At 38.8% G+C, this 18447-nt stretch overlaps 1 protein-coding gene across 1 annotated transcript in view; it reads right to left on the bottom strand.

Moving 5' to 3' along the window:
- Positions 1–18447, bottom strand: part of celsr3 (cadherin, EGF LAG seven-pass G-type receptor 3) — a 99325-nt gene that overhangs the window by 40565 nt on the left and 40313 nt on the right. Inside the window, exons 4-13 of the mRNA XM_075476336.1 lie at positions 12353–12575; positions 9317–9432; positions 8926–9014; positions 8593–8607; positions 8059–8216; positions 5544–5707; positions 4592–4717; positions 2396–2565; positions 1545–1730; positions 67–177 (exon numbers count right to left, since the gene is read on the bottom strand). Coding sequence (XP_075332451.1) covers positions 67–177; positions 1545–1730; positions 2396–2565; positions 4592–4717; positions 5544–5707; positions 8059–8216; positions 8593–8607; positions 8926–9014; positions 9317–9432; positions 12353–12575 — 1358 coding nt within the window. The remainder of the gene's footprint in view (positions 1–66; positions 178–1544; positions 1731–2395; positions 2566–4591; positions 4718–5543; positions 5708–8058; positions 8217–8592; positions 8608–8925; positions 9015–9316; positions 9433–12352; positions 12576–18447) is intronic.

The raw sequence follows: 18447 nt of genomic DNA, 5'->3' as shown, positions 1-18447 counted from the left end.
GTGGGGATATTTTAAAGTTTCCATCCACCCATCCATCAAAACATATAAAATTCATTCCATCCTCACCTGTATGCATCCTCTTATACCGTTCTGAACCTCTCCAGAGCCCAGCACTCCTCCAACATGCAGATGTTTCACCTTCAAACCATGAATCTCATTTCCCACTATCACGGTCCCCTAATGTGGAGAGACAGAGGCAGAGAGGTGGAGGGACAGATGAAGGCAGGAGGGCACAAATGTATGCAAACTCTATAAAGTAACAAAGATACATAGGAGGCACCTTGAATAATACTGTATGACCGTGTGGAATAACACAGAAAAAATAAAATAAAACAGTAATAAAAGTTTGTTACAAGACATTTGAGAAATTTGTATTTTATTTGCTTACATCAAAAACAACTGATATAAAAATGCTTCTCTGAAAACATTACTGATTGTCCTTTTCTTTTTTTGAAAATCTACTTTTTTTTTTTGCCAGAACATCACTTCAGATCAGTCAGATGATTACTGTATGAGCCTCGTTGTCAGTCAAGCAGGAGGGAAGGGGAGGAAAATGTGAACAAATGACTGACATCATTCGTTAAAAGTTAAGTAAAATATGCAATCACTGAGGAATCACTGAGATCTATTTTCAGGTGATGACACTGACAGAATAAAGAAGCAATGTTGACAGGCAGTTTAGCTTGCAGGAGGACTGAAAAAAAATCAATGATCCCCACTGATCGTCATTTCAGCAGCAGTGGGAAATGCTAAAAAGGAGGGCGGGATGTGTCAGAGAGTAGCTGCGCACATGCCAAACCCTTTCAGAGGTCGTTAGTGTTTAATTTTCTGCTGCGATGTTTAATATTTTCATATTTACAAATGCTTTACGCTCCATTTATTCAGTGTGTTACTTGATGCACTTTGAAGAATAGCCTGATGAACAGCTACACAAAGATGAAATACACTGCGGCTGGCAGACGATTTAAGAATTAAAACAGCATGAAAACAAAACAGTTTATTCTTTCTTCAAGCAAGTCAAATATGATAAAGTGTGGGCTCATAGTATATGCAGCACATAACCCGTACAAACTGAAGCTTGTACACATCAAACAGACATCATCAAGCACAATCTGACAAAGTAATCCACTAGAGATTAGGGAAACAAGGATTAGCGTCCCACATCTTGGAGAGTCTGACGGTATGCAGGGACATGAAGAACCTGTGTATTTGTATGAGGTTTATCCACTTTAAGGTCCAAAAGTGCCATGTTAAAATGTATATTAAGTACATTTGTTTGAACTCTTAAATTGTTTAAACCAAGTCAGTAGTGGGAAAGGAAGTACTAGATTCAAGATTTTCAAATACTAAATAAAAGTTGGATTCACTGTCTTCATTGTATGGAAATTATCTGCCTGCAATCTCAACATGCATGACTGAACATCTTTTTCACGTACAATTGAAATCCACAAAAGACTTGAGGCTGTATATGAAAATTTCACTGGCTGGAACACTCGAGTCTGTCTTAAAAGCCTTCACCAAGAGGTCTGTATGAGTGTTGTTACCTGAAAGAGTCCAAAGTCGAGCCGCAGTGTGGCAACGTAGCGCGTCTCGCGGCCACTGCGAACGTCTCGCAGCTCCAGTTGGAGGTCGTGCCACCGGCCATCTGCCACTTGAACCTGATCCAACCGAAGACGCACTGGTCTAGTTGAACCGCGGGTTACTGAGAACACCAGCTGACCATTTATCACCTGTAAGGAAGGAGGAACACATGCACAGCTAAACAACAGGAAAAAAACATGAGAAAAAGACATTTCAAAAAGTGTTACTGCATATGCTTGTATGTGTGTGCCAGAGCATAAAATCCAATTTTTCTTGTGCTCCCGCCAATATTCAGTGAATTTAAAGCTGGCAGTACAGCGAGTACAAAGCTCTCCTCAGATCTGTTACACAGAGGCAGAACAGGCCACATTAATTGTGGGACTTGAGTGTAATTCCCACTCTGTTGCAAACACATTGAGCTGCCATGGCACATTATTTTGTATCATGTGCCCCCTGATGAGATTCATCTTAAAATAAAGAGCACAGATTTAAAACAAAAGTTCAAACTGTTCAAGGTACAGCAGGGGAATAAGTGGTTGCTATTTATGTTTTAGTATAAATACAGCTAAAGCTGGAATGTGGTTACACCACTGTTTATCAACAGGACCAGAAATAAAATCCGCCACACACTGTGACAACATTTCTGGGGAAATGTGGTCTTGTATTCAGAAGCTCCATTAGTCCATTATGATTGATTTTATAGGCAAAAATTAATAGTATTGGTTTGTTATCATGAAACATATCTGTGTGGATTCATACAAATACTCATGCTGAGTGTAGCAGTGACGTTAACATAAAACGTGAGTGTGCCCACCTGGAACAGCAGACTGGTGTACTGTCCAGCCTGAGCCTGAAGCAGCGTCCCCTCTCGCGCTCTCGTTCTGAACACCAGGCCGAGGTACCAGGGCGTCGAGATGGTCACGTCATTCTTTAGATCCCACCAGAGGGCGCTGTTACCCAGAAAGCGGTGTGGGTGTGGCATCACTACGGTTTAAGATGAGAGGAAAACTGTGAATCAAAAGTCATGCATTTTGCAGAAGCCTTGGTTATGTCCCTTTTTACTGAGCTCTTGGGTCAAGCTGTTTTTAAGTCATTTTGTATGTAATACTGGCCCAAAGCTTTCTGGTACTTAAGATGTAGCACATCATCCGAAGCCAGACATGAACCAGAATCCAGATCATTCTCAAAGTCTCTCTAAATTTCAGTTTATTTCCTCATCTCTTATGTAAATTATCTTATAAATGTAGCAACAAGTCCTCCAATCTAAATGACTATATAGGTCACTTGTTGATACCCTTAAATACGCCCCATGATGCTGCCCAGTAAAAGTAAAGATATGACTTTTAATATAAAAAGCCACAAAATACTCAGGAGACAGAAGGAGTTGGATGGTGTGGCTACATGCAGCGATTTCAGCCATTTGCATAGTCTAGCCGTGTGTTCCAGACCAACATACAGTATGAAAATCACAAAATGTAAAACAGAAAAAATTACGATGAAACTTTGTCATTTGCTGGTTCGGTTTCGGTACTAACATCACCAGGTTAGAGTTAGAAATCCAAACTACTTGGTGATCAATGATCAATTTGATCGTGTGAACCAATGATCGTGGTTAGGGCTAAGATACATTATTCTTACAATGCAATCGTTACCTTCATGGTTTCCATTTTTACACCAAGCAGTTGCTATCAACATCACTAGAGTTCGCATATCCTTCAAATGTAATTATACATTGCTTTGGTCTGCAGAAGCCAACGACTCATGGGGTCATATGTGATTGAAAGACAGTTTCAAATGTAGCCAAGCATAACCAGATACTCAAATGTGAGTTAGTCTTAAATCATTTTCTTTTTCAAAGTGATTTTTCATTAAGCTGAAACCAAAATGTCTCTGGATGCAATCGGAGAGGGAACTGAACTTGTAACGTAGCCCGAAGCAGCATGCCTCAGCTGCACTCCACTGTACGGTAATTCACATATGAGGACACATCCTATATTAGACAATCTGTTGAGATTAGGGACGCAGCAACATTCTGTCTGAGCAAATCACTGAAAACTAAACATAATCTGTTTTCTGGGATAAAATGTAAAAGGTAGAAAATAGCCAAATAGGGATTATATCATGTTGTTTTAATCCACTCATAGAATTTTTCAACATAATAGTATATTTTTGCTTTACCCTGTCAAAGTCACAATATCAATAAGTCTCCGAACATGTGAACATTTATCTTTGAGATATAAAATAAACAGATAAATAAATAATTTTACACCAAAAGTTCATTTTGCCAAGTGATTTCCCCTCAGAGTTGGGCGTCTTGTACTTGCAATCAAGAAGTGTCAGTAAATATAAATGAGCAAAACTCCACTTGAATCCACCTGGGTGACAGAATGTCCACTCGTGTGGGGAATCAGTCAATGTTTGTCTGGGTCTAATTATATAAAGGAAATAAAGCCAGGTACCCATTGTGTCTCTTTTTCATATGACAAAGTTAGTGAGTCTAAACTATACGGTTAAGTGCACTAAGTCTTCCATCATTTCCGCCTTTCATCTTAAATTACATCTACATGGGATCCATCCATTAGAATAGTTTCCCCTTGTATAACCACCTCACTCACATACTTTAAAAGCCTTTAGCTGTGAAGGTTAAGCAGCAAGTGAAAGGGAAATATTGAAGAGGCAGGAAATATTAATGACAAAGCACTAAATCTGAACTGCTGAGGAAACGAAACAGAAGTCTATTGTATTTTAACCAGTGTGTGATTAACAAAGAACCCCGTTAAAGGGGTTAACTGGAAGACATTAACAAAGCTGAGTAATGAAGTGACCGGTGAAGATCAAACAAGCTTTGCTGCATTTAAAAAAGAAAACAGCCTGATAACGGCTGTCATGACAGAAACTGTTTGATTGGTGTCATGGTCTTTGCTGTTATGATAATTATACTAAAGTGGCACAATGCATAATGTATGAATGTGTATTACCACAGAATGAATAGAAATACAGAGACTCTCACCGTGGCTACAGTCCTTCCCTCCATATCCTATGGGACAGTCACAGGAAAAAGTCTCCCAGCTCACCCTGCAGGTGCCCCCATTCTGACATGGGTTCGACTTACAGAAGGGGAGTTTGGCACTGCAGCCTGTAACAGAGATCATTCAACATTTCAGAAATAAATTAACTCAACTAATGTATAGAATCCATTGCAAGACAGCATGATGGTGCCGCTTTCAGCTGTATAAAATGCTCCCCAGTTACCAATGTTCTTGTTCAAAAGTAATGATCAAGAAAATATTTTGCATTGTGATGAGTCATATTTTGATTGTGTTTTTTTTCTAAAATCCTATTCTAAATATTGCATCAGTGTGTTCATGCATGCATATATGAGTTATAAGGGCAGTTTATATGGAGGTTTACTGAGCTGGTAAGATAGAGAGGTTTCATGAAAGCTTTTCACAAAAGCTTTTTTTTTGAGACTCTTAAGTCATAGATATATTTTCTAGTAGTTTTCCTCAATGAATATTAGACGCTCTTCGATTTCTGTATATATTTCACTTAGTACCTTAAATTACCTTAAATTGTGTTTAATTCATAGCAGAAAAAACTACACTTGTGGAAAGTCATATAATGAAATAATTTTTATGATTTTTAAAATCATTTTCAACGCATCCTTTAATCTTATATCAGTTATGAAAAGAAGCAAGTATTCAGTCATCTGAGAAAAATGAATTAGCCATTTACTGATCTGAATCCAAACTATCTGAATATGTTACTCAATTCCATTACTGTTTCCTATATTATATCTAAAGGGTCCCTTACATCTAACAAAACCTTTAGAGATTTTTTTAATCAGTTACAATCATTTCCCTCTGTTTATGTAGCCAAGGGCCTGTTCAGATGATGCTAAATGATGAATAGGTGTAGTCACTCATGTTTTAAAGAAAACAAATAGGATTAGCAACGCTGACCAGGAAGTGTTCCATTGTTAGCGATAAATCCAGCAAGATCCAATGCCTTGTTGTCAATGTGCAGCTCCTTCATACAGCCGATAAACTCCCTGGTGCCAAAGGGGAAGTTGTCAGGCACATTGGGAACACCACCCAGAAATAATGGACCAGTCAGATCCAGAGATCTAAGACACAAGACCATAAAGAGGAAAAACAGTCAAGGAAGTGGAGAAGGAAGAGGTTAAAGGAGAAATACAGAATCATCCCTCAAGGATGGAAGAGAGTAATGAAAGAAGGGAGCAAAAGAAAAACATGAGAGGAGGGTACATGTAAGTGAGAGGCAAGGGAACTGAACAGACACAGAGATTACATGTGTCATCAAAGGTAAATATCAAAAGAAACATGAATCAAAGAATAATAGTGACAGTTCAGGAAAATTAGACAAAGATGATGTTTTATAGAGTAAAAATGGAACTAACAGAGGAAGAGAGAAGCTGAAAAGATGAGAAATAAAAGATGACAGATGGAGATGAACAAACAGGAGATTAAATGACTTATAGCAAATGTCTGGAAAGATGACGTAAAGGTGGGAGGCAGAAGAAAGAATAGACACAAGATAGAAGTTATGGGACATAAAGGAATAGCATAATGTTTAAAAGTGAGATGAAAAACAGCAACAATAAAAGATCCTTGAATTATGGCAAATGAAGAAAGAGAAAGAGTAAAGGTAGATGACAAGGCAAATGACAGTTAAAGGACATGAAGTTCAAAAAAATTACAAGACAGAAACTGTTGCTTTTTTCCCTGTCTAACAGCGTTATAATGCGATGGGTTATTTCTTTTTAAAAAAATACATGGTATGTGCTAAGCCAAAAGAAAATAATGGAGCATATTTTTTTAAGAATACCAAAGAGACAAAAGGTGCCAAAAGGAGTCAAACAAACGAGAGCTTAAGTAACAGTTATATCATTGGAAGAAGTCATTAGATGAGGATGTCAAAGCTCAGTAAGAGGAGGGTAAGCTATTAATGGAGAAATGGAAAAGGAGCAGAGATATAGAGAGAGTCGGTGTGTTAGTGTTTGGACTTCCTCTTTGATCTGTCTTCTCTTTTCTCTGCTTCACTTTGAGTTGACAAGACTCAGCCAGCATGATCGTAGCTTATAGAGGGAGAACAGACATCCACACTACGATGGGCTGCTTTTGGAGTATACTTTTGTGTGTGTACGCTGTCTGTGTGTGTTATGCACTTGTTGGTGTATCTGGAGACATTTGTTCAGCAGACACAGATCACAGTTATGAACCAGAAGAGTGGATTACACAACTGGGACAAAGTCAGCATAGCAGACAATGCATCGCAGTTAAAAGCAGCAATGTGAATGTTTCATTCGTACCTAAGAGAGTGTGTGAGAAATATACAGAAAGTAATGAAAAGAAATACATTTTATCACCCAGCAGAATGAGCCGACAACTTAGTAACAAGACCATCAGAGAGATATACACACAGACTTGAAGGAGCATGAAGAGTCGTGCCTCATTAATGCATCACGTCCCCACAGATTTCCTTTACAGTCACCGCATCACTGATGAAAATCCTCTCCAACAGATTTCAAGTTTTAGCAGGATTCTAACGGATTACACTGCTTAAATCTCTTTTAAATCACACATACCACCGGGTTTCATTTACTGTAAATAACAGCAATTTGCATAGAAGTATGAACCTTTTTTAAGTTTAGTTTAAGTTCCAGATCTGGAAGCCTTAAAAGGGCAATCAGGCGACCAAACATCTGCAATGATGTGCACCAGCGACTACACTTGTTGGTGGAAAACAATTAAGAAAAACTCAGACCTTATGAAGAGCTGCTGGAAAAAGTATATATCATTATATGTAAGTTAAAAGTGCTGAAAATGTGCATATGTGCACCCAATGCCTCTACATGATTTACCTTTTCAAAGCTATAATCAAGACACCGAACTGCATGCTGCCAGCTGGATGTGTACGCTTATCAGTTTTATTGTTTTTCTTCTTAGAAAAAAATTGCCTTTGAATATCTGTTAAGCCTCCAGTCAGTCTCAGATTATGTTTAATGAAAGTTATCTTAGAAAAGACGCTGGCTGAACCTCTGCTAACACCGCCTCGAGTTCAGGGGCAATGACTGTTCAGAGCCTTTCTGTAAGTGTACTGGAAGTAAAAGTGACTTATGGAATAAATTTACTGACAGGAATGAAGCTGAACATATATTTTCCAAGTAGGACAGCAGTCGGGAGCAGTGCTTAGCACTGTCGCACTGTACTGACTGCATTATGCATTATGAATAAACAGGTTCTGAGCTCATGTTATATTTCACATTTGACATTTTTCAAGTATGCGAGTAATACTTCTGCTTTAATTGTATCGATTCATAACTGCACTTTCCATATGTATTCCATCAGATATCTTGTGACAACTTTCCAGATATGTGGTGCTTGAAGTTTCCCAAATAACAAAAATACCAAGACGAAAAGGAAAAATGGAAAGACAGAAGAAAGCAAAACTCACTTCTTGCTGCTGGTCTGTTTGCCCTGTGCAGCACAGCTATAATTTCCAAGCTGTGTGCCAAAGCGAAGCGACAAGGCCGTGTCACAGTCGTCAACGCTCACCACTGCTATCTTCTCATCTGACGGACCCTGGGCTTCACCAATCATACTGCGCTTGGGCTGAACACAAGACACACACAAGATTGAATACATCGTCCAAAGAACCAGAAAACAAGAAACAGCATTACACAAGTCAACATGCAAGATATACAACAGCATTTACTTCAAAAGGAAAAAGAAAAAGACTCAACACATCAGATCGGCATCTAATTTGCTACGGTACATTACGTTAGGAAGAAAAGGGGAGAAATTCAAGTTAGTCTAACAAGGAATAACAACCACTGAAAAAAAAAGTAAGAAAATGGGTTAAAAGCAGACAGACGACACATTCACTCTTCTTCTATTGTTTTCTGGTGAAAAAGAGACGCGGAGAAAAAAGAGTGGGAAGAGGAAACCAAGCAAGTGTATGTGCAACCTGACACACACTCATACTCACATAGCGTGTAGCTGGCTGAGAAAAATGAAAAAAAAAACGTGAAGAAAATTAAAGGAGATGTGCAGCGAATATGCATGAATAACATGGCTACAAGCAAACGCCCACATGCAAAAACATCATTTCAATTCAGAGAGCTCCGTCTGCAAGGAAAACTTTTCTGCCAACACAACAGAAGCACAAATAATAAGTGAAATGCAGGCTATTACCGCAGAATCACCCCAAATACTTCAAAAGACATCTTATCAGACAGACATTAGAGATCAAATGTGAGTTGGAGAAAAAAAAAAAATCATGTAATGCACACTATGGTGCTGTGATGTAAAGTATACCCACCTTGTTGAAGTAATGGATGTGAACCGTGTGCCAGTTTCCATCGCTCACACCACCAGGCAGGAAGGGACTCACCTGAGTGGATGATTCACCTACAGGGAGATAGATGAAGCTTGTGTCTGAACATTAGCTGCTAATAACAACTTAAACATAAATGTACTTTTTTTTTTACTGGCATTTCATACAAAAAACCTTTCTTTTGAAAAATGTGCAGACATAAAGTTGGACTATAATCTCCAGATTAATACTGTCCCAGGTGAGAAATGTGTTTTCACAATCTGCACATTAAAAACTACATTAGAAAAATACAATGGACAAATGGTCTCCATTTCTACTTAAGTGAATACAAATAGAAGCATGGGGACTAAACAAGCCTCTCACACAGATACAGTACCTGTTGAATATTTGAACACCACTTGTCCCTCTTGGATTTCCAAGGTGATAAAGTCATGTTTCTCATTGAAGCGTCCATTATAGAACAGAAGACCGCTGCTCTCCAGGGTGGCAAAACTAGACAACAGATGCACATAAATGAATTTCATGAAAAGCGTTATTGTTGTATTTTTACAACATCTGTGTACATTTTTATCAAAAACATATACATTTTCAGATGACGTTTTGGTTTGGCTGATAAAGTATTTCATCCTGACAAACCAAGCAGTATAAATCCAATTTCATTCAACATAACAAAAATGAATCTTGCATATGGACGATCAGAAGGTTTCTGTTAGTACCACAGTTAATAGACCTTTCATGCCTTCAGCAGAATCATACAGCTGTTTATTCCCTCTATCACAATTCTCCCCTTCAAACATACACACAAATAATAAAAATAAAAAAAATGTACTTTAAATAAGTAATCTTGTATTCATGTTTTGTTTTTTTTACATAAAAAATGCACTATTTCTTTACTATTTACCATTTCTAAAACAGCAAAGATTAAATTCTTGCCCTTGAATTAGCAGGTCACCTGATCCCTGACATTTGTATGGGAATGTAAATTTTTCTTCCAGGTTTCTCCTCCAACAGAGAGGTTAAATGGATGCTCAATGGAACTCAATTCTCCAGAGTCGAAAAGAAATCCAAGGGACCATGGGTGTTAGAGGTCGGGTTCAGCAACAGAACAGAAGCCCTCGAGCTATAAGATAATTAATGTCTGCTGAATTAACTGCTTTAAGTCCATAGAGAAATATCTCTACCGATTCTTATTGCGTAGAGCTAAAAATGCAGATACTGCCAACTAACAAAGTTTAATGTGATGCCACAAATCAGGTAATGTACAGTGGAAAAAGGCATGTTATTCGGAGTCACATAAAGAAAAGCAATGACAACGTTATCTGGCAATACTGACACTGTCCAAAATAAACCCAGTGTTATTTAGTAGTCAACATTACTTCTCTACATAGCGTTGCTGTAGTTGCAACGACACTTCAGCATCCTATCCAAGTATGCAGATCCAATCTCTACAGACCACCAGAAATAGCTGAAAACACCACAACCTGTGCTTTGTTGGTTAAATGACTAGAGGAGCAAAGAGATGCAGAGAGGCTGAGGGACTGCATAAATGCAAAGCAGCCTGCTTTATATATCTGTTTCTGTTAGCGTTATTAGTGTTTGTGAAATTCATTATTTGAATCCAAGAACTGCATCAAAAATAATATGAGGTGACTTCTTCCCAAAAGCAATAAAATTACATAAAGGAATGTATAATGAACATGTTCATTATACTTCTTATTCATAAACTCCTTCAGCCCTACAGCCAGCGAGGATGTCAAGCACAGCTGAACAAATGGAAAATTACTGTAATAAACAACACCGCTAAATACACACTCTCCCAACTGGCTTGCAAGGCATTTCTATCATAAACCAAAAATATATTTCCCTTTCATTCTGTACTCCAACGCAGCGGAACAATATTACCCATGTTTCAACAAGCTTAAGTTGTAACTACAAACTGTTTTCTGTTTTCAGACACGACTCAGACTGCCAGTCAAATAACATGAACTTGACTTTGTGCTGTAAGGGTTTAAATATGTACATCGCAGTCTTGAACTTTTTCCCAATATGGTGTTCAGGGCAGAGATGAAACAGACTATACAAAGTCTGCTTGACAATGTCCCTGCCTTTCTCAAGGATACCTTGATGGCAAGATTTATAAGGACAGACAACCCAAAATACAGACAGAATTTCCCAAACACTTTGAGGATTTTAACCTTACAAGAACTGTTTTCAGCACCAACATTTGCCTGCATAGTCCTTTCCAAGAAGAAATGTTATAACAAACCTCAAAGCTCATAATATAAGCTTCTATTCAAGAGAAAATGCTTCCCCTTTTCCCTTCATCCCTTCAGTTATTGTCACTGTACAAATGGTGGCTAAAATCAATAGAACAAATCGGACATAGTGTTTTAAGGCACTGACAAAGCTCCTTTTACAGGAACACCATGACTGTAACGCCTCACAGCAGCCACATTTGGTTGCCACATCAGCCTAGCAACAACCACACGGGCTACATCACCTTAGTAACTAACATTAGATGACATCACTCATGGCAACCATCCCAAAAAGCTGCCTGATCGCTCTTAAGGTCCACTTGATTTCTTCTTTAGAGAACCACGTGGCATGCCAAGAGGCGAAGGAACAGCAGAGAAACAAAAGTGGAGGATGAGTAAGACAGGAATCAATCACTGACCACTGATGTTAGATTACCAGCACTGCGATTCCCAGATACAAAACAAGCTTCGAGCCGAGTCCAAGTCATAAACTAAGCTAGTTTAGAGCAGATATGGCTCAGTACTCTCCTAATAAAATGTAATAATAGCAATAATAATAATAATGATAAGCTTGACAGCTTTGAAATTAAAATCTGAGAGCACATAAAATATAAAAACAGACTAAAAACCTCTTTGTTAGGTGGGGGTAACTGGACTTCTGCTTTTTCTGGTAATAAGAGTTCTGACCTCCTGATACAAAGAACATGAAGTCATCCTCTTTTGGAGCCTTTACGGAAACAAGTGAGACTGGAAAGTGGAATCTTATGTAAGATAAGAAGATAAAGTGGAAAGAGTGAATGCCAAGAAGATGTTACTGAGGCCAGTAAATTGACGGATAAAAGAGGAGGGTGTGGAGAAACCACACTTCTCATTGGAGATAGGTGGCGGCAGCAAAGGGAGAAAGCATGAGTGATCGGATCGATTTCAGACGGAGATGAAGTAAAGAGATTAAAGCAAAGAGGAGAAAGATTCTGTAAGAGAACTCAGGAGGACTGGTTATGGATCTCTGTCTGACTGAGGTTAGATGATGAAAGATGGAAGCTGAGAGCAAAGAGCAAGGATCGAAGACAGTGTATAGAAAATTACATTCTAATAGTCATCTATAGACATATAGATGGAAAAAACGACAAGAAAAGAGAAATGCTTAATCTACTTACGTTAATGAGATGGAGAGGTGAAATCTCTGCCTGAGGCCCCTGAACATGACGAAGGACTTGGGCTGGAAGGAGCGGGCGGTGACAGTGCAGTACGGATGCTCGTAGCCTCCTGCAGGGCACTCACAGCGGAAACCTCCACCGGAGAGTTCCCGACAGGTCCCTCCATTACGGCACACACCGGGCATACAACTGCCCTGCCGCCGGTCAAACTCACATCGGTCGCCTGGAGCAAACAAAGAAACAAAAATAAAAAGCAGTCAACCAACAGATGAACCTCTGTCAAGTAGAAACTGTAACAGCAACATCAGGTATTGATACTGGGGACTCAGCATGTGCTGTGGGCGGTTAAAACAAGTTCTCAAATGTGCATGTAATACCTATATGCATATATGTATACACCAGATTAGCAGAAAGATATACACTCCGACAGATATGATTTTTATGGCGTTATTTACTGTATGTTGCTGCTTTTCCCACTTGTGTCTGGACAGGATTTCCAATTTGAAACTTTTTTCAAAGAGATTTCAGGCGATTAATATTCACAAACCCTGACCTCATTGGCAAGTCCATCAAACCAAACAGATGCTGCGCACCCAACCATTGTTCAAACCATCAAAGCTTTACCTTGTGTTGTTTATAAGCCTGACTGAGATTAAATATTCTTTTGACTTTAACGATAAAATACCAATACAATAAAAAGAAGAACATACTATAAGTTAAATGGTGTGTTTGACATGCATCAGACAGTGTCAGCGTGAAAATGTTTTTCTTTCTTTATGTGTAATAAACAGATTTTAGTTGCCGCATCACATTCAAACATGCACTACACACATATACATTTTGTTTTACTAATTTATTGTGTGCTTTAGTCTTTTATTTTAACTCCTATTTATTGTTGTTGCAGAGACTGTTAATTATATTCATATTTGTTCTGCTTGTACAGCACTTTGGTCAACTGTGCTATAGAAATAAACTTCAACTTGACTTGACTAACTCCTTGAACTCACTCCACTCTCTCCCAATTGTGTGAACGGTTCAAATCTCTCCCCCTAATCCAAACAAAACTGTGTACTTGTTCATGCAGAGCTTTTATGATTGCTCACAAAACGTAACCCTGAAACCAGTATCGAATCCTGTTGTTAGACAGGAATCCTTCGAAATCCCTTACTGAATCTCATTAAGTGTATCAGCTGAAAGGGAAAAAGTGGACATTTATTTGTAAAAATCATATTCAGCTGTGAAAGAAAAGCGGCAGAACCGCAGATGTCCATCTCTTGAATTTTTTTCCTTGGGTCTGAGCTCCTACAATGAATGCAATGCAGAACAGGCAGCGATCACTCGTTGTCTTTTACTAACAAAAGTAAGTCGAGCTTTATACAAGCGTTCACAACCCAGTTCAGCTACAAAGAAAGTTATCTGCAGTCCAAGCAATCTAACAAGCCCCATTTAGAAATACTTTAGAAGATCTTCAGCAGAATGCAAAACATCCCCCTTTGTGGTTAAATGATGACATGTTTCAATCAATCAATCAATCAATCTTTATTTATATAGCGCATTTCATACCACAGGCAACTCAATGTGCTTGGGTTTTTTTTGTACCCATCTGGTTTTGGTAAATCAAAAGCGTTAAAAGTCTAAACTAAAATCGTATCTTATTTGCTTATCATTCATTTGCAGACATTTTTCTGCGACTGTCTGAACCAAATAGTTGAAATTGGTTAAAAGGATGAAATTCTCAAAAAAAAACATCCGATCAACTGGTGTTTCGTCATATTTTTTACTGGAATTATTTAACACTAAATTAAAGCAATGAAACACTACTGTTTGAAATTGTTCAATTAATGTGGGGACTTAAGTATGTCAGTTCTTCCTGAAAGATGTCATGGTGATGCTACCACCATTTAAGGAGATATTATGTTAATAATGTGCAAGAAAACCAAATAGTGATGTACTACATTAACCAAAAGTGAGCAATAATTGAGCTATCTTAATAAATCTTCAATTTCATAACCTGCAGCTACAGCCTGAAAGTGTGAAGAGCAGCAGAAGAAATTAAATTCTTATTGTCAGTTAATGTCGATTGTGGTGACACAGATAGCGACGAGACTGTCACATAGTGATAACTGAATTTAGCCCAAATCAGAACAGCTGATTTAGATAATTTATTTTCAATAAAGGCTTCATAAGAGTCTCTAAGATGTTGGTGCCATGTGTGCATCACTTCAGGTTTCAAAGGTGACATGACGCATACTTTGTTTCGGGTCAAAATGAGATAAGAAGCTGACTCTTGTCTTCTACTTTTGAAGATATAGAAGTTATACGTTCAAAAATGCAATCAGTTTTTCACAGTCTCTGTTACTCTGAGGACCATCAAGGCACTCAGCAAAGGATATCACGGTCACTTGAGAACCTTAAGTTGGTTCTGAAGGATGCTACTTGACACGGGGGTCTTGAAAATACTCCATTCTACCATATAAAATCAGTAGCATTTTTTTCTGTGTGAAAGGTTTAACAGGCTGCTGCAGGTTTCTTCAAGTGCACTGCTTTCACTGCATGCTTAAGATGTATTTTACTCCTTGATTTGTATGTAGAAGCAGCAGGGTGTTGGTGCACGAAGAGCTTTGGTTGGACCAATTGTTGCACAGAACTAACATCCCACAAATAAATGCAGATTATAAATAACAGCTAAATTACAATTGCAAATATTCCCCCGACAGCCACAAGACACTAAGACACTATCTCTGCAGGAAAAAGAGGAAATAAATGTATTTTCTTGCTGTCTTTAATGCTGTTGCTTCAGAACAGGGTGGAAAAACAAAAACAACAATAACTAAAATCTGCAGACAGGAATAACATAGATTTGGCTGCCAGTCAAACTGGAGACAGTCTGGAGCATCTCAAGAGCCTGAACCACCCACGCAACACACACACTCATAGAAGCACTACATAAAAAGGTGTGTAGGTACACACAATGGTTTTCTCTTTTCACCTTTCCTTGAGCATATTTGGACACACACATTGTCTGACATTTAGCAGCTGCACACAAAGAACACCCACACCCAGTGCCCTCATGTAAGCAGGGTTTGAAACTAGCCTTGAGACAGATGGCTCCTTAAGGACCCACTTTAGAACCTGCTGACGGCCTCAAAAAAACACACATCCAGACACAAGTGAACACGGTAAGACACCAAATAAACAAACCAAAAATTTAAATACATCAATAATAAATGCAATGCATATATTTCTTTATCTGAAGTTTAGCGGTAAAGACACTTTCAGTTTCATATTTCTCTCTTTCACAAACACACACAGACACAAACACACATACATGGATCGGTGCCCCTGCCCTCGAGGCTGTCGGGTTTGATCGTGTAACTGCCTCTGCTGGCCCTTTGTTTGCACTGCTTTTAGATGCCAGAGAACCCACTGGCAGAGTCCTCACATCTTAGGAGCGACACACACATTCACACACACATGGTGCATTAAAGCTGTGAGTCAATAAAGGTCTTCACCTTTCCTCATGATCATTTGGATACAAATATCATCTGACACACCCTGATATGAACACACACTACTAAAACCCACATACACGCACGCACACACACGCACACACACACACACACACACACACACACACACACACACACACACACACACACACACACACACACACAAACACTTGAGGGTGAGTCATGACCTCACAGGCAAACGCACAAGTCGTACACAGAGACACACTGACAGAAAAGCTGTAAAAAGCACACATAGTCAGAGCTGATGGACGTGTTGATACTGATTTTATGTTACACACACAACATAAACTCAAAGGCACAATGTGACACACACACTTTTAAAGTATTCTTCATTTTCATCTAACCTTTTTTTATTCACTTTCTATTGAACCTAAACATAATGTCTCCATGCATCATTTATTCATTTGTCTATCTTACTTGTCATTACCCCTTTTCCCCAAACCTCCTCTTCCACATGCCACAGAGCTGCCTTTATCTTCCAGATTTGCCTGACTAACACACTCTCACACCACTGCAACACCATGTGGAGACACACTCACACACATACACAGCGAGACACCCAGTCAAACACCCAGCTCAGTTTACAATAGCCCAAGGACATTTAAATTATCACATCCGTCTGTCCTTGTTTAGCCTTCTCTCATCCTCACACCTCTAACGTTAAACATATACTGCTATGTAAGTGCACACAACAGGGAACCAATTAAACTGAGAAACCACACAAACATGCACACACATACACATACTAACCCAGCACCATATCCCTGCCTTTGTCTGCTGCAGCCACTCATCCGTATAGACCCTGTCATTAATATTAAAATAAATTAATAGACATTAATACTCATGAATTATGCGTGTGTTGAGGCCTAAACCCAGACACCTACAAACACAAATGCACAAACACACCTGCGCACACACACATTGGTTCATTATGCAGACCAAGCTGTGCTCAAGTTGACAAACTGGAAGGAAATAAACTGACAAGGAAGACAGAAAATGAAACAATCTATACATACAGTATCACAAAAAGGAGAAGAGAAAAAAATGAAAGCACGTTCGCGCACACAGAGTAATTACAGAAAGAGCAGCTGAGCAGCCGTAATCTTAAACCGACTCAACGAAAGCCTTTTTAATTCTTGTCTTCCTCCTGTGAATGTGTGCACTTCGCTGACACTGATCCACAGCAACAGAACACACACTGCTGAATTTGGACAGAGAGTGTGCAATTCCTCATTTGGCTTTTTTGTAGTTCCAACTCAAATGGACAAAAAGGTCAAGTGATTACTAAACAGTGGGTGTCTCATGGCAAGAAGCCTGTTCACAAAAGAACACATCAGCTACATGCACAGATGGTTTTTAATGAGCATACCAGTATGGAAACACACACCCCCACACACACACACAGACAAGATGGCATTTAATACATACATGCAGTCAAACAAAGAAGCACACCGGACAGTAACAGGTACATTTTCAAGGAGGATTATTGAAGGTTTTACTCCACTGCAGCCAAGATTTTCCAGCTCTTACAATTGATTTTCATGATTCAAACAGTTGCAAAATTAGGGATACACCTAAGAATTATTTTTCAACATAGAATATAAGTTGTTAAGTCAATTAAATGTTTATTTTGTAGACTTTGTTCAAGGCCTGAAAATCCAATTTACAACGAAACAAGAAGAAAGACAAGAAAAAAAATTATCCTATTAGAGAGATCACACTCAGAGATTATGTAAAAAGCTTGTGTGATAAATGACTTAGGTTACATGATATGTACATAATACATACCACCGTTTAACTTGACAGGGTCATTTTTCATGATGAATACTTTCACTTTTACTTTTTGTTCAGTTTAGATCCATCAGGAATATGAATCTTTACCACACACACACATCTCAAAGACACACAAACTCATTGGGTTTTTACTCAAAGCCCGAAATACACTGCATCATTCCCACCCCACACAGACTTTAAAGACTAATTTCAAGTCTCAAAACTTCTAACTCTGCTTGCAAGTAGCCTTTCTTGTTTAAAAGCAGAGCTCTATTTTCATTCGCCTCCTTTATTCTCTCTTCCTCCCCTTCTTGCATCGACCTCCTTCCTTTTCCATTGTACCTCTACTTTTACGTCTCTCATTATATAAAATCCTCCACACTTTGCTCTTCCTCTCTCTTCATCTCACTCCATATCTTGCACTTTATTTTTTCTTTTCTTCCTCTACGCCTGTCTTAATAAATTCACACCACCCCTTCATTCATGCGGATGTTTTATTCATCAAAGCCAGTATTCTTCAACCACCCCCGGCATCTTGGTTCGCTCCGCCCAGCCGCCTACCCCATCACCCTCCTCCTCCACCCCAACACATGGTGCATCCCTAGAGGCCAACACACCCCCAGTTGCTTCCCCCTTCTCTTTCCTCTTGTGTTGCCTTTGTGAGACTCACTGTTGCTCCTTTTTTTTTTTTAACCATCCACAGAAGAAAAAGTGCCTTGAAGGGCTCTTCGGATTTTGAGTGATACGTAATGAGTCAGACAACTCCTCATTTGATGAAATACGAATCTAATG

The sequence above is a fragment of the Odontesthes bonariensis genome, chromosome 10 (genome assembly GCF_027942865.1).
Source record: "Odontesthes bonariensis isolate fOdoBon6 chromosome 10, fOdoBon6.hap1, whole genome shotgun sequence".
Lineage (NCBI taxonomy): Eukaryota > Metazoa > Chordata > Actinopteri > Atheriniformes > Atherinopsidae > Odontesthes > Odontesthes bonariensis.
Note: the sequence above shows the minus strand (reverse complement) of the source record. Positions and strands in the feature narration are given on the sequence as shown.